The following is a 17,148-nucleotide window of genomic DNA, read 5'->3' as shown; positions in this document are numbered from 1 at the left end:
AAGTGTACTCATCTTAGGACCCACCACCAGCACCACCACCGAAACCTCCACCACCAGATCCTCTTCTATACACCGATGTTCTTGCATCCTGTGTCCATGCTCCGTGTCCCCTTGCGGTCTGTCGCAGACATCACATCGTGGCTGCCGTCATGGTGCCTGTGACGGATCGTGCGGGGACAAGGAGCCGACTCCAGAGCATCGATGTATAGAGGACGATATGCCGGGGGGAGAGGGGTTTCTTGAAAGGAGAGTACACTTTTTTTTGTGTTTGTTTTGTTTCCTACAGGCTATATACTTGGGGGGGGGGGGTGGTAGGCAGGGGCTGTAAGCTGTATACTGGGGGGGCAGGGCTGTAAGCTGTATACTGGGGGGTCAATGGCTGCAAGCTATATACTTGGGGGGGGGGGGGTCAGGGGCTGCAAGCTATATACTGGGGGGGGGGGGGTCAGGGGCTGCAGGCTATATACTGAGGGCCAAAGTACTGGATATATATTGGGGGCATGAGTTGGCATGCTATATACTAGGCTTATACTCAAGTCAATAGGTTTTCCCAGTTTTTTTGTGTTTAAATTATGGATCTCAGCTTATACTCGGGTCGGTTTATACTCGAGTCAATGGGTTTTCACAGTCGAGTATATACCGTACCTAAACGGTAAAATGTATTTTTGGATGAAGTTTGTTCATCTACTATATGTACTATATGAGTTGTTACTATCTGTGCAAATTAGTCATGTAATTGGTTACTAACAAGAAACTGTTGTATTAGTCATTTGTTTTGCTGAAAATGCAACAGATGTTGAAGTGGTTTTATATGAAGAATTAAAGGGGTATTCTTATCTGGGCATCCACATTCAGTTTAATTAATCTGCCATGTATAATCATTTCTTCAATTGGATGTTATTACAAAAAATGTACCCGTGTGAAGATAATTTCTCATAAATATAGTCAAATGGTCCCTTAGAAACAAAACTAACTCCTTGGATACGGCCACCTCTGCTGGAGAGATTGCACAAAGAAACAAAAGGTTTTTGTAAATGAAATGTCCGGGAGTTACTGCAGGTCCCACAGCTGTCCTGTGGTAATAAACGCTGAAGCCAGGAGGTCAGGCAGGGCTCAATAGTGGATGTCTGGCCACCACTGCCAAAATGTGAGGTGGTCGTATCCGAGTTTTTAAGGGCCAACATGACCACATTTATGAGCAATTAACTTCACACAAGAACATTTTTTTTAGTAACATCCAATTGAAGAAATGTTTACATATGGCAAATGAAATAAATTAAATGTAAATGCCCAGGTAAGAATACCCCTTTTAATAAAGAAAGTACATTCCATTACATAAACATTAACAAATGTAAAAATCCCATACGCTCTTTAGTGCTTATGCAGTAGCCAGTCATGTGCTTGAGCAATAGTTCCCTTAAAGGGGTATTACCACAAAGATAAAATATACTCAGGATAGCAAAATAACACATTCTCTAATTCACTTTAACAAATCTGCAGCATTTCACAGATATAATTCCAACCTGTCCCTATCGGTCCTGGTGTACACAATTTCAGTTGCCCATGGTTTCTGACCCTGGATCTTTTGACTTGGGGTCAGGGAATCTTGCATGAGCTGAGATATTTTCTGCCTCTAGCCCCCCTTTCTCCCTCACCCCCCCCCCTGCATTCCCAAAGCTCCCAATACTTTCATTGGGAGGCACATAAGATAGCATAGTTTGTGAGCAGATCTGACAGTGTGTAATATGCATATCATGGATCTCATAATCTCTGATTTGTCTCCTCTTTCTATGTGATACTAGTGAATATTCAGAAGCTAGATAAAAGTGTAGATAAACCTGTCCCTGATAATCTAAGCACATTGTCAGCACACAGCTTCTCGCAGCACGGAGGAATCATGAAGTGTCTGCTTAGAGTCCCCATCCACACTCTGGAATTTTACAATAACCATCACTGTTATAGGAGTTATATGAGCTAAACTGTTTGATCCCTGCAGTAAACAAAATGGGAGAATGCAGGTTTCCTTTAACCCTCCCAGATAGTCTTGAGCAGATAAGACCATACCTGGCCATTGTATGTTCCGTGGGCCACATCCAGATGTCTATCCATCTCTGACCGGCCCGTCTGAGCTCTCCTCCCAGTCATTAAATAATGATGCAACTAGATCCTCAATATTTGCATTGAACAATTGTAATGGAAAATTTTTTACCCAACTCTGGTTTTGGCCCCATTCACATGACTGTTGTGGGGACCTATATATCCGGCCGGATATGGCGACTCTGCAACTTTGTGGCGGTACGTACCGGTACCACACACTTGTGGCAGCGCACTGTACACGGGCAAAAGAGCGTTCTCTATCTTTCCACATGTGCACGGCCGTGTGGTGCTGTTTCCTGTGGAGAGGGTTAGGGTTAGCTCCTCTCCAGCACACCCCTGTATGTTCGCCCAGCTGCGGCCAGACAAGGATACTTTGGCGTGATTGTAGCCTAGGACTGTCAGGAGGATATTTTCAGAAGATTGCATGATTGTGTGTCCAATAATTTGCCCTCCTCATAAGCACAATAGGCCGCCAGCTTTGTAGACATCGTTGCTCCCGTGACGTCATCAGGGAGCTGCGATCGGTTGCCATGACAACCTTGGGTCATTGTAAGACCCAAGACTGTATGGCTTCTGCAGATTCGTTACAATGTGCCAGTCGCACGTTTGTAATGAATCCTTTGTTTAAAAAAAAGGGCATATATTGCATTACAGTAGGTTAGTAAATATGTATGAAAAATTTTTTTTCCGTACACAATATTTTTTAGTTTTTAACAATGTATTAAAACAAAATAAAACCTATAGAAACTTGGTATCACTGTGATCATACCAAACCAAAGAATAAAATAGACGAATCATTCGGAGCGCACAAAACTGAGCCCAGGAGAGAGTGACGCAACTGCGTTTTAGTGAGGGGTTTGTGTCATTGTCCCATTACTATAAAGACTGGGCAGTATGCTCATGAATCATTCTCCTGTGTCATAGACAGCTTAGTAGCTATTAGATGACACATGCACAGTCTGCTCTACCTTCTGCCATAGAGGTTACTAAAGAAGCGAACACTGGATCTATTTAATCTATAACGTAATTCTGCTTCCAGCAGGAAAGAGCTGAAGTTTGGAGAATTTCATGTTATGAAGTTTATTGCAAACCAGGAAAGGCTCCTCGTGCAGCCACATACACACTGAAGGAGCGATAGTACTGTAGTTAACATTGTTAAATTCCCCTCAGTGACTGAGGTGTTAATTCACCTCTGCCCCCATTTTCTCCTAAACTGTCAGTTGTACTATGTCTGAACCCTGTATTTCAATGGCCTAATGGTATTACAGCTGCTATTATATGCTGCCATTGTGTCTTGTGATCAGCCATACACTTTACTCATGTGCTTCTGTAATGGCTTTATTTTCTTGGGGTTTTTTTGTACATGAAATTGCACATTGAGTATTGGACTTTGTAATTGCAGCTGGAAAAACAACCACTGATGAAGAGCTGGAAGAGATGCTGGAAAGTGGGAATCCATCAATCTTCACTTCAGATGTAAGCATTCGGATGGCGGAACAAAATAAATTTTACAAGCAGGAGGAAAGGTTTGTCTTCTTTAACTGGTATTTTCCTGTTTTTCAGATTATTTCAGATTCTAAAATCACACGACAGGCTTTGAATGAGATTGAATCAAGACATAAGGACATCATGAAGTTGGAATCAAGTATACGGGAGTTACATGACCTGTTTATGGACATTGCAATGTTGGTGGAGACTCAGGTAATTACAAATTTTTTTTTTAAATTTGTTTTTGGTTTTTAGCTCACGTTCCTGATTGGTGCTGGCCCTGTTTGTGGGCGTTTATTTTTGTTTACAGTCTAGGGAGTGATCTGAGCCCTTAAATATTTAAATGAACATAATAATATACATGTAAGGTGCCACCACTTACCAAAATTTCTGATGTATCAAACTATAATAATGATTATTCCCATGGGTGTGATAGTGTCCCAATGTCCAAATACCTTTTTTTTTGCCATTTTGTAACACATAAAAATGTAATAAATAGTGATCAATAGGTCGTACAGACAATAAAATAACATCCGCTCTTCCTGTTAAAAAATTACATCTTACACAGCTTCTTACACTAAAGTATGAAAAAACTACAATAGAAAGTACAATTTGTTAAATATGTTAGGGTATTTTATTTATTTCAACATTTGCTACTCAAAGCTATTCATACATATTGCTAGCGTTGTGTCATAGTGCTCATGCAGATGTGTGATATTTGGGTGCCGTCTGTATTATAGCCGCATCCATTTTTTTCACATCTGCAAAAAAAAAAAAAAAATTGGTTTCTTATCTCCTTTTTGCCCTGCCCATTTCGTTCCCTAGCAACATTTGAGAAAAGCATATAACATGCTCATGTAATCCATGTGCTGTGAAAAAACAGATGTGAATAGACACATCTAAATCAATGGGTCAGTACTTTATACAGATAGCAAAAAGACATAGCATACTGATCTAAAAAAAAATTAGCCCTATTTATTATTATTATGTTGATGATTATTATGATTTGATTATTATTTTATAGTGCAACATTTATTCCCTGCAAAATCAATAAGGGGTTTATTTATACACATTATAGTAAGACCAGAACAAATGCACGATTTGATAGTAGAAGGAGGACCCTGCCCATGAGGACTCGGTCTACATGGTCCTATGTCATTGGTTGCTATAATATTTAATATGTAAATATTTTTAGACGAAAATAAAAAAAATTCTGATCTACCAATAGTACATGTGGTGCAAATTAAATGTTTTGTATTATTTAGTTTTGTTTTATGACTAATTTTATGTTAGCAGGGCCTACTGAGCAGCGATAAATAATTGCTAGTCCTTTTGTTTGAGGCCATCACCTGGGTTCCTTTCAGAGGATGTGTATTTCAAAGCAGTTCTTAATTCAAAATTAGATTTTAAAGCAATACTTATTACAAAAAATGCAAGATTTAATGAAACTTTCCACGGTGACATCCACTGATTAGATATGCAACACTCAGTACCGAAGTTTGCTAGAGCAGTGTACAACTCTAGTACAAAGGATCTCTGCACTCCCCCAATTTAATGGTTTAGTTGTAAATTAGGCCCAGTTCACACCTGTGTTTGGACCTCCATCAGAAAAACGATATTAACTGAAGTGTAACTGATCCATTAAAATGACAATTGATTTCAATGTATGTTTAGAAACCTGCACTTACATGCTGAGTTCAGGTCCGATTTGCGAGCGCTCTGCTCTTACATTGCAGCCAGCACACAATGAGAGTTGGATGCATGAAAACTCACTTGTGGCAAGAGTCCTAACGTTTCTGTGATGAATAATCCTAATCATTTTTTTTTTTAAATTATAATAATACTTTGTTTAATGCTCTATTATTCGCTGCTGGTTTTATCTATTGAAGGACAGCAATTGAGGTAAAACATTCACATGTTGTCATCTGTCAGCATTTGCATTTTCATTCTGACGCATCTGAGTGACATAAAACATGTTTCTATTCATATGTTGTCATTTGTATCCATGATGTCTATCCAGACTCTCTACAGACCCATCATCCATGACATGAGGTTCTGCAGTGGAGTCTATACTCAGATACTTGTCGCAATTCTGTGTTAATGCTGCGCCACATTCTCATTTTATTACAATTATAAAGTGTAGGGAACATGACTGTAATGGCAGGTTATTCAGCAGTAGTTACTAGAAGTTTTCGCTTATGTAAGACTATCGTAATATGGGATCTTGTGAAATCCTCCAGATGGAGTCTACATATGTATACTGTATCCAGCATATGTCTGACTCTCCCTATTCTTTTCTGATGATATGTGTCAGACATGTAAGTGCCATAGTTATCTGTAATGCAAAAACTCCCCTTAAAGGGGGTTCTGTCAGCAACTTGTGCCCCGGTCCTGTAACTAGTAGCTTTAAGCCTAGGCTTGACCCCCACCCATGTATGCATCTTAATTCAGTGCCTGATGTCACAGGGGGTCTTTTACAGGGAATCTCCCTTTCCTGCTGACATTATACTAGTAACAGCTACAGGCAGTAGTCTTTGTGCCATGTGACATGTAGCAACATAAACCAATACGGATGAGGAGCATTATGGATCATATTGTATTGAAGTGTTCCTTACGATTTGCTAAGAATCTAAATGTATGACTCTTGTCATAGGGCGAAATGATAAACAATATAGAGAAAAATGTGGAGAATGCTGTGGATTACATTGAACACGCCAAAGAAGAAACCAAGAAGGCTGTAAAATATCAGAGCAAATCGCGCAGGGTGAGTTTAACCTATATGTATAGAACATTGGACGACTTATTTATCCATGTTTCTTTCCTGTGGAAAATTTGAAAATAAAATATATCATCGGGTTGTTCTATGTGAAGCAGACATTTTTATGTTTTTTTGTTTTAATTTTTCTTCCAGAAAAGTTGGATTGTTGCTATTTTAGTATTGGTGGTGATTGGCATAATTGCCCTGATCATAGGTTTATCAGCCGGCCTCCGATGAACCATTGATCACCTCTATCAATGAGCATCTGCCTTTATGGCAGTAAGTAACCCATTTGTTTACTTTTTGTTTTCTTTTAACATACCATAAACCTGGAAATGGAGATGTCAGATTTACTTAAAGGGGTTTTCCAACCACTTAAAGGGAACCTCTCATCAGAAATTTACCTAATAAACCACTAGCATTATGTTGCCAAGCAACAGAAAACATTCCAGAACATGGTTCTTTCATGGCCCAGTTTGGTGGCATCATCCGGAAAATCAACTTTGAAGTGAGATGTAAATTGGTTGTATAAAGTCGAGGAGGTGGAGCTCTGAATTCGAGCTCTCTCTTACTCGGAAAGCTCCCTTCGCTGTAATTGAGGGTCCTACATCCAGAGCCATCACTAACCAGAGCTCCTGAAGTCCGATGCACAATGTCAATCGCAGAGGAGGATTCAGTGTTAAACTCTCCGCCTCCTTGACTTTATAATGCCAATTTACATCTGTCTTTAAAGTTGATTTTCTGGATGATGTCACCACACTGGACCATGAAAGAAACATGAACTAGAAGGTATTATGCTGCATGTACTAGTAGTGGTTTATTAGATTGCTGATGACAGCTTCCCTTTATGTGAAAAATACATTTCTTCCCTATCCATAGCAGTGGGAACCGCAAAGTTCGCGAGAGTGCGGGTCCACTGTACCCCAAATGAACAAAGTAGCCAGTCGCACTTTTGCCCTGCAGCTTTTATTGATCTCTACAGTGCTGACAGAGATAACCGGGTGCCATACTCAGCTATATCAGTGCCACAGACAGCGATTGGAGCGCGATGCGCCTGTTCAAGCAGCTTTTCCGTCTATTTGGGTGCAACTGATCCTGTTTTCATGATCTGTGGGGTTCCCACCAATGGCATCCATCAGCAAGTTAACGCTTATCCTGAGGATAAGGGATAGCTTGTTGTGATAATAAGGGATAATCCCTTTAAAATGGGTGTCTTTACACATACCTTGCAAAATTGGGTCAATTCATAGTTTCCAGGTTGATGGTATAAAGAGTGAACATCACAGGTGTAGCACACTATAAAAATGTCAGCACTGCTTGCACACAGCGGTTTGGGGAAACATTGTGCATGTCCTACTGGTGGGTGTCTTGTAGATTTATTGAAAAATGGCCAACCCCTTTAAACATTCAGTGATGTAGATATCATATCATTGCTGGTGACGGGCTCACATCTTTGTATAGACTTGAGGATATGTTGATATGAGGATTACAACTTGGTCTGCTATTTCATTTTACCAATAACATTTTTTTTTAAATTTGGATGATTGGAAGCAGGTTGTAGCACATTGATCATTGTGCATCATCAGGACGGGGTGATACAAAAAGGATGGTTCATAATGATAGCCTTGGTGTTCATAACCAAGAGCACTGAACATACACATAAAAAGACACACCTGTCTATCCAAGTTACCATACTGTTATACTGCTTAACTTTAAGGGGCTACATCAGCTCCCTAGATGTAGAAACAACCAAAGTAAACCCCAGAAACCAAATACTGCATTCAGAACAGACTATAATAGTGCAAACCCCAGAGCAGTTGATAATAATAGCACTGGACACCACATAGGGAGCCTGTCTCTAGGAGTGTGAGTTTTAGCTGATGACTGGTTTCAATAGCCTATGCTATGTTGATTTTATAAAAGTTTTTGTCAGTATTCTGAATCATTTAGATGTTTGACTTTCATTACCTGGCTCCCTGCCAGCAGTGTATGGTGTGTCCCCAGGGATGAGTAGCTGCAGCCTGTGTGTGCTTTTGTCTCCTCTTGCATCCTCCCTCTCCTCTCCTCCACACCATCACCCTCCTCCGCCTGCTTAATGCACATGACAAGAAGTGGAGAGGAGAGAAGATTGACCCCCGGGGACATGCCACCCGTTGCTGGCAGGAAGCCAGGTAATGTGTATTAAACTTATATAAACTATTGAAATGATTCGAAATGCTGACAAAGACATTTTAAAAATCAGCAATGCATAGACTATTGGAAGCTGTCACCAGCTAAAAACTGCATTACTGGAGACCCTCAGAGCATACAACTACTAGTACCGGAGACCACAGAGCTGATAAATAAAATATAAATATTTTCCCTGCTCCTCTTCTTTTCCTCCCTGCTCCTCACTACAGCCAGCTTCTTCTCTCCTCTATGTGCCACTCTGCTCTGTGTCCCATGCTGGTTGTATGCGGCGGCATCAGGACCCAGAACAGAACTGGAGAAGGAGAGGACCCAGGAGCAGTACAGTAGAGCTGACAAGTTCTTACCACTCCTGGGGAAAAAAAGAACTTGAAATAAAGAACTGCATTCTCTCTTCCGTTGCTCCTCTTCTCCCGGCAGACAACCAGAGGCACATCTATTTGCGCACACACTATGACGTGGCTGATTACATCAGTGTGTGCGCACTGGTAATCTGCTAGGAAGCCGCTGGGCGAAAAGGAACCTTATGACGCAGGGAGAAGAGGTGCTTCTGAGGTAAGTATAACGTTTTTTTATTTTTAAGGGGCTGCCATGGTGACATTACTATTTGGGCTGCGCAGGGGGTTTACTATGGGCTTTAGGTTGGGGACATTACTATTACAAAAAGTTTGGGGACCCATGCTTTAGTGCATATATACAACTGCATACTGTCCTGCATACTAGCCACACCCGGTTGGCAGAAATGGGGTACATTACAAGAATTCACTTTGTTCACTGTTTTTTAAAGGTGTTTTTTTTCTAGTGACAAGGAGTTGATCATTTACGTTTTTTTCATTGACAAGGAGAATTTACATTGTGCCTCACTAATCTGTATAACGTCCATCACATGCATTGCGCTGGACTTTGTGAAATGTAGATCTATAGCTGAAATTATTTATAGGGGTTTCTGGCTTCACACTATTGATAGTGTGTCCTAAGAAAATTCCATCAATTTAGTAAATGTACTTTTCATGTGCTTCCTATTGGTCCATCTTCCACAGGGCTGGTTCATGTATAGGTCATTAGTAATGCCCCGGAAAATCCCTTTATTGGCAATGTATCAATATATATATCCACTTTTATTTCTGTACTACAATTTGTATACATTTCCTTTTTTCGTTGCAGAAAATGATCTTCATTATCATCTGTGTAGTCGTCTTGCTGCTCATCCTTATAATCATCCTGGCTACAACACTGACATAATGCTTCCACCAAGAGAAGTGCAGCAGACCAACATCTCGCTTCAGCCTTGCACTGGAGATCCTTATTTAGGTACCTCGTGGCCTTAGTAGTAAAACGTCGGGTAGTTTAGGTTTTTATTTTTTTTTTTTTTCCTTTGCCATATTCAGGACCTTCTCCACAAAACAGGCATGGAGAATACAGAGACTGAAACACATACTAACCTTTTAATCTGAACTGTGATTAGAATAGGAGCCCCATCTGTATGACAAATATTCTAACTAGGTTATACATCTTTTATATAGATAAATATTTGTATATATATTTGTGTTTGAGCTGTAGCATTCCACTTGCTGCTACCAAATACTTCTGTTGTTATCTGTTATCCATGCTATGTTTTCTTCTTCACGGTCACTTGTGACTATGGACCTCAAATGCTGCTTCACCCAGTGTTACTTTTGTATATCTCACAGTACTGTATGTAATGAAGTAGTGATGAGGTTATTTGCCCTTCCAAACTGATTGGTTCAGTGGACCTTATTAAACAAGACAATCCTTTGAAATGAAGTTTTATTACAAGATGGTTTACAAAAGTCTCCCCCTCTCCACTTTTGGATTGCATTCAGTCCTTGGTACAGATGCACTACATCTGTTCTCCACTGCTTTTGGGTTTATACTGACTACCTATGCTGTGACCAAATAGAAAACCATATTATGACTGTATTCCCTTAAAGGATTCTGTCAAATATTAAACAGTGAATATATACTGACCATAGTGCAGAGGATAGAACAGGACATGATGCAAGGAGTCTCTTTTTCCCTGCAGAACATGAGCCTCATACTGTCATCAGTTTGTTGCTCTGAGGACTCCTTGTATCAGCTATCACTATGATGTACAGAGTCCCGTCCTCTGTTCTATGTTTGGCCCATGAGTTCCTGGGAGTGCACCATCCCTTTATCAGGGACTGACCCCGGTCATTTGCCACCGGCCAAATTAATGGAAAGGTGATTGTTTTAAGGTCACCATTAGATAAAGGTTGGCTGACTTCCAAGTCTCAGACCAGCAAAAAGCTGATGTAGGTAGGAGAAAAAGGATTGGTCATGTTGGATAGTAAAATGTAGAATCCCGAATACCCCAGCCTCATGGATAGCCGCCAGTTCATGTTTTGTTTTTTTGTTTATTTTTGTATGGGCAGCTTTAGATTATTACTTATTATTTAGCATACAGTGTACCTACAGCATATTACATTTTGCAGCCATTAGGCTCCTGTGAAGAATAGTCACAGTGTTATTCTCAGTGATTATATATTGTAGTACCATCCACCATGCCTTATGTTGGGTCATGGGCCTGGCACTAGGTTTTTCCTCCTTGTCACCTCTGTGGAGTCAGCCTAACAGTTTGTGTAGATCTACATCTGATGGGTTAGCACTAGTGTCTTGGGTAGTCCATGGTACTAGCTAACCTGGTCATAGGTGTAAGATAGGTCTTCTAGGCAGGTTAAAACCTATTAGTTCAGTCTTGTTGTATTCCCTGGAGGCAGATTCTATTGAAATAGCAATGAATGCTTATCCAGGTGTGTAATGTGTCTTTCCTACAGTAGTGGCTGCACGCTATGGTCTTATACAGTGTAGCAGTAGATGATCTACTACTGCATCTACTACTGCATCTGCTGACAATGTGCGCTATGCCACATTGTGCCCGGTGTACTTTGTACAACACTCTGTTCTCACCATATATAGGGGATTCATGTTATTCCTGTTATATTATATGCACAATAGTAAAATTTAAGTGCGTATAACTCCTAAAGGGCTATTCTCGTCTGGGCACTCTTATTTAGTTTCATTAATCTGCCATAGCGGTCAGGCAGGACTCAATAGTGCATGTCTGGCACCTGCTGCCAAAATGTGTGGTGGTCGTATCTGCGGAGGGCATCTCTTTTCTAAGGGACAACATGGCTACATTTAGGAGAAATTATCTTCACACGGGAACATTTATTTTAATAACATTCAATTGAAGAAATGTTTACATATGGCAAATTAATTAAATTAAATGTGAATGCCTAGATGGGAATACCCCTTTAATTGCCATCTTGTAATTGTGCAATACAGACAGGAATCTATAGATGTCAGGGTTACTTATGGCCTAACACTAATGTCCTTATATAAGTTGGTCAGGAGGAAGATTTCGGAGTAATGTTTGGGGAAGGAGCCATCATCACATCAGACATGTTTATTGCAAAAAGTTTGTTCATATAACTTTTACAACTATTTTGATGGGGTTTTTAAAGTCATGTAGACATGCTGCCAAGTTAACCCTGTATCTGTATGGAACTGATTTTACAAACACGACTTTGTGCTCCTTATTTCTGTTTTCAGCTATTGTTCAGGTGTATTGTTGGGATCTAAAACCTGAAAAAGTAGCATCTGCCCTTTGTAGTTTTGACTATAAACTTGGTCATAACACGGTATTAATGAACTCCTCATGAACTAAATGTAGGCATTTTCAATTTGGTTGCCATCTTAATCATTAGGTTTGACATTGGCTGCACTTTGCGCCACAGTATCCTAGGAGGTTTGGTGACAGTCCCTGGAAATGGGACCCGATGGTGCTGGTTCATAGACACGTTAATAAATCTACTCTTCCAAGTTTACTGCCAACTAACTTTTATTCATGGCAATGTTAAGGGGCTTTTCATTTTTAATTATCCAGTAGGATTTTTTTGTTGGTTTTTATAATGCACATATGACTTTATCATTTTTTTATGCTTGATTTGATATAAAATGAAGTGAGCTTAAAAACTACAGAGCAGACGTACATGGAATTGATGGGTTACCACTTTGGCCAGAATGATATTCCTGTGCCGGTTCTGTGAGTCGCACCTTTTTTTAAGCACTGCCTTTCTATAACTTTCTAAAGGTGCATAAAGTGCAGTTGTAATTTATTTCCTTTTTATGTACATTTATGTGGTTTTTTTTTTCTAGAGTTCAGCAAGATCTAAATGTGAACACCATGACATTCCTGTTTTATTAAAGGATTATTCCATTGTTAAACAATACAAATGTTCTACATGATCCCCCTCATGGATGATGTCCATTTTAACTTCTTAGGTCACACTTGTTTACTGCATGAAATAACCCTGGGGTGAGGGGGGCTTTTTAACTCGAAATAAAAGACTACATGTCAGACAGTTGTTATGCCAAAATGTTTTTTTATTCCTTTGTGTCACCAATATGAATGATCATGTTAATGTCTACTGTTAGATATGTTGTTGTGCCTTGCTGAGTATCACTGAAGTGCAGATTTATGTAAATACAGCAGTAATGCATTTAACCAATGTCTCTTAGAATTAAGCTAAAGTCACATATTCACTAAACCTCATTCACCACAAGTGTTCCACGGCTTAAGAACATTTCCTATAGCTTTGTGCCTAATGTAACTGGTGCCTCTTCAAGCACTAACACTAATGAACGTGGTTGTGGAAATAGGCTTAGAGGTTTCCTTCTCCTGCATTAAGTGGAGGAGAAAGTAGTTTTCCTTTTTGTAATACAACACCCCCTTCACTTTTTAAGAGGACTCCTTGGCTCTCTGGACATATCTGTTTTAGTAAATGCTACTGTTTGTTAATCCTGCTACAAATGTCTAAATATATTGACAGATGAATATAGCCAGTGGCATAATAACTTTCACACTGATTACTAGTGCTTCTTACTCATTTCTACCCTCCTTTACAAGGATAAGTTGGAGGATTCCTGACTTCCTGCAGAATATCTCAGTGTATACTTCTGCAGTGGGGGAGATTTACCAGTGCTTGTACGCCACTTTTCTGGCATATGATCACAGTCACTATTATTTTTCCATAGCAAATGGGTGTGAAGGAGGAGCATTACTGGGTCAGATTGTATTCACCATAGCCTGCAAACTTTCCTGACTGAAAGTTCACAGGTTACTGCGCAATTCAACCGCAGTCAGGGTCTGACGTATAATAGTATGCTGTGCAGCCGGCAGTCAGATACATCAGGAGGGCCACCACCACCACCCTGTATGCTTTTACAATAGGACCTCTAGTGCAGAGGGAGGAGGAGCAAACATTGGCAGCAGGTAATGATCTACTGATGTTCACAATATCTCCATATATGAACAGTTACATCACTGAAGGAAAACACTGTGTACGTTCAGTGGAGGCTGCAGATGAATGCCATACGGTGGCACCTGTGCCCCATTGGTTTTTATTGCCTTTGCTGAATGTATACTTTTTTGTTTTCACAACAGGAAACAGGATAAACAAGCCCAGTCTACTACACTTGTTCTTCCTGTGCAGATGGAGGCCATAAGGAGCTTTTCTATGGACATATTCAGCACGTCCTATGGGAGTGTTCCTGATCTACACACTGAACCTGTGCTTAAAATGATACGTCCATATGACTAGGGAAATGTAACAACCAAATTTATTGATACATTTCTATTAGAGGCTCTAGAATTGACATTTAAAAGGCAGTACAAGTATTTCATGAAATAGACATGTCAGGAGACCTCCTCTTCATCCATTGTCATACCAATAGACTGTCCATTCGTGTTTGTACAGTAAAGTATTGACCTTACTGATTGTTGTTAGATCCTCCTTGTCATGATCCTTGTCTGAACTTTACAGTATATGTTGCCTCCGTCTCTTTCCTGCACAAAGATAAGTTTTGACCAGTGCTGTGTCCTTGTATATACACAATAAATTTTAAGCTTTTTTTTTTTTTTTTTTTTTTTTTTTTTTTTTAAATTTGGTTAATTGAGAACATTTGCCCCTTTTTGTGTACATAGATGGGTAGCTGTGTTTCTCATGTACCCCAGCCATTTACTGACTGTGTAAAATCTCTTTGTGTTTACATATTCTAGCTGAACATTTCCGCGGAACCATGTCTTAAAAAGTCCTAAACGTTCATTAATTGTCTTATTCAACGACACATAATACTTTGTAAACTGTGAGTCTTAGGCAAGTAATCCAATTGATTTCTGTACTAATACATTTCCTAATAAAATGCACTTTACCTGCAAATAACGTGTGGTCTGTTTTCTTTCCTGAAAATGGCATTTTATATTCGCTGAAATTTCTGATAATTAAACTTATTTGGAGGCCAGACCTGACCCATACAATCCTAGAGCGTAAGTGGGAAGAATGAAGATTATGATTGGCTGAAACCTATGGTTGATTTGTGTTCAGGAGCCAAAACGTATTCCACTCCCTGTTTAGACCTCATGGTGCTTATGTGTTTTATTTATGAATCCAAAATGATTCTCTGTGGTTAAAGGAAAAGGATTTTAAACATACATTTACATACTGATGTGTGCTTCCTCTAGCAGGATACACTCTTCTTTGAAACTTAATATGCCCTTGTTTTGAAGAAGAAAAGGGCTTTAACATCTATGGAGCTTGGAGCCCCTCAGGCTCATTTGCATCATTTCTTTTCCTGTAAAAGCCAGGGAGCCAAGAAGCTAAAAGAAGAGCTGATCCTGCCAGAGGGAGTACACACCAGCATGTCAGTGTGCTTGGTTTACAATCCTTCATTCTGGTGGTAGATTTCCTTTAAGGCTCCTCCTCTTCACAGATAGAACACAGACTTCAGGACCTGGCACCATAATTGCGATGCATCATGACCATTCTGTACAAAATGGTTTGGAATGTTTGTATATATCTACATATTACACACACATAATCGGTTCACTTCCCAAACATTTGTTTTACCTATGTTTATCCATGAGACCCTCTTTATGATCACTCTTCTCTGTTTGCGGTTGCCTCACATAAAGTTAAATCCTATGTTAAGTGGATGAAAATTTCAACGCCTTGTATCAAAATTCACTAATCTTAGTTGATTGACAATTCCTTTCCCTGGACAGTTTACATTGGATCGTTGTCCTGTCTTCTATATTTACAAGCCTCAAAAGCCACTGCTTAAATTAGAACTGGCAGATTGCTCTCTACAAAGGCAGTGGGTCAAACCTGCACCTGTGATGCAGCTCAGCCCCCACGTCATTTACACTGACTGGACCTGAAGTCCGACAGCACAAGATCTCCACTTTATTCACTGTTCTATAGGCTCAAGATTTGGCATGTGGCGCTAAATATCTGGCCTCCTGCAATACAGTTTCTTAACATCTACATAACTTGGATTAAGGAGCTGCACAAAACAAACACATTTCACTGCAGCAATGGAAAGCAAGTCAGAAAATCTGGTATGTACAATATTAGCTATAGTTATTCAGCGCATGCTCTGACGTACAAATGGTGGGACATGCAGATAAAGCTTTTTAAAAATTGTGTTATTCTTTGTATTCTGGTGTGTTTTATTTAGATAATAAAGCTGCATAGGACATTTGTACTTTCTTAACCCCAGATTGACTGCCATATTCTGATTTACAAAGTGTATAACGCCTTAGGGCCTCATGCACACGAATGTAAGGGGGACCATGATGTGGCCCCATATACGTCTATGACATCCGGTCATGTTATGGTGAGCACACATTGTCCCACCACACAGTGGCCGAGAACGGAAAAATGTTAGACATGTCGGGCACTAGTCGTTCTATGGATAGGGGAGGGGTGAGGAGCACTCACCCCTTCTCTCTCCTGCACCCAGCTGGATCCTCATATCCTGGGTGAGTATCCGTCTGTCTGCATAAGGCCTAAGGCCCCTTTCACACAAACAAATGCTTTTTTTCAGTCCTACATTTATGTGCCTCATTTGGCTGTATATAAATGTACTTATTTATTTAACCATATGTCACTGTATCCGTATACAATACAGTGGGTTGGAATATGATGTTACTAGCTTGCTCAATCCCCAAATCCCTAAATACTACACATATATGCAGTATCATATTGTGCAATTATATGAAACGCATATTTTAACCGTTCCCATAGGCTCCTATGTGGTGTACGGAACAGAAATACAGGAGAAAATGGGACATTCTCTATTTATTCACGTCTCCCTCATGGTACGGTACTGTGGGCAATATATATGGTATGTACTGTGGGCCATTTAAATGTATGACCATATTACCCATTGTAGTGAATGTGGCAAGGCCTAGTTTGGCCTTCAGGACAGAGCACTTTTTTAAATTCTTAAATTCCAGAAGACATAACATATGAGCTAAAGAGTTTAATTTTTTTTTTTCTCCAATCCATCTTTCAGGTAAAATCGCATAATTGTAAAAATGTAGTAACCCTTACCTGCGGGAAAACAGAATAAAACCGCTATTTTGTTTGTTTTTTTATTAAAGCATTTACGCAGTAAAAAAAAAAAACAAAACCAAAAGTTATTCTGTAGGTTAGTACAATTAAGGAGACCCCAGGCGTACCGGTTTTCTTTTGTTGTTCTTATGTTTGCCATTTTCTGAGAGCTGTAACGTT

The 17,148-nt window shown here is 39.8% G+C and overlaps 2 protein-coding genes across 4 annotated transcripts in view; both read left to right on the top strand.

The window, feature by feature from the left end:
• The window catches only part of STX2 (syntaxin 2), a 30,555-nt gene extending 16,066 nt beyond the window's left edge, over positions 1 to 14,489 (top strand). The window contains exons 7-11 of one of the 3 annotated variants that reach the window (XR_011854656.1): positions 3,500 to 3,573; positions 3,661 to 3,798; positions 6,239 to 6,349; positions 9,695 to 9,841; positions 12,731 to 14,489. Coding sequence is in view for 2 of the 3 variants with exons in the window: in XM_072144403.1 (XP_072000504.1) it covers positions 3,500 to 3,573; positions 3,661 to 3,798; positions 6,239 to 6,349; positions 6,497 to 6,580 (407 nt within the window). In the remaining variant the exon portion in view is untranslated. Of the gene's footprint in view, positions 1 to 3,499; positions 3,574 to 3,660; positions 3,799 to 6,238; positions 6,350 to 6,496; positions 6,623 to 9,694 lie in introns of all 3 variants that reach the window. The other 2 variants (XM_072144403.1, XM_072144404.1) reach the window with 2 other exon arrangements.
• Positions 14,490 to 15,827: 1,338 nt separating this feature from the next.
• Positions 15,828 to 17,148, top strand: part of RIMBP2 (RIMS binding protein 2) — a 307,061-nt gene continuing 305,740 nt past the window's right edge. Inside the window, exon 1 of the mRNA XM_072144379.1 lies at positions 15,828 to 15,971. Coding sequence (XP_072000480.1) covers positions 15,948 to 15,971 — 24 coding nt within the window. The 5' untranslated portion in view covers positions 15,828 to 15,947. The remainder of the gene's footprint in view (positions 15,972 to 17,148) is intronic.

This window comes from Engystomops pustulosus, chromosome 1 (genome assembly GCF_040894005.1).
Source record: "Engystomops pustulosus chromosome 1, aEngPut4.maternal, whole genome shotgun sequence".
NCBI classification, from domain to species: Eukaryota; Metazoa; Chordata; class Amphibia; order Anura; family Leptodactylidae; genus Engystomops; species Engystomops pustulosus.
Note: the sequence above shows the minus strand (reverse complement) of the source record. Positions and strands in the feature narration are given on the sequence as shown.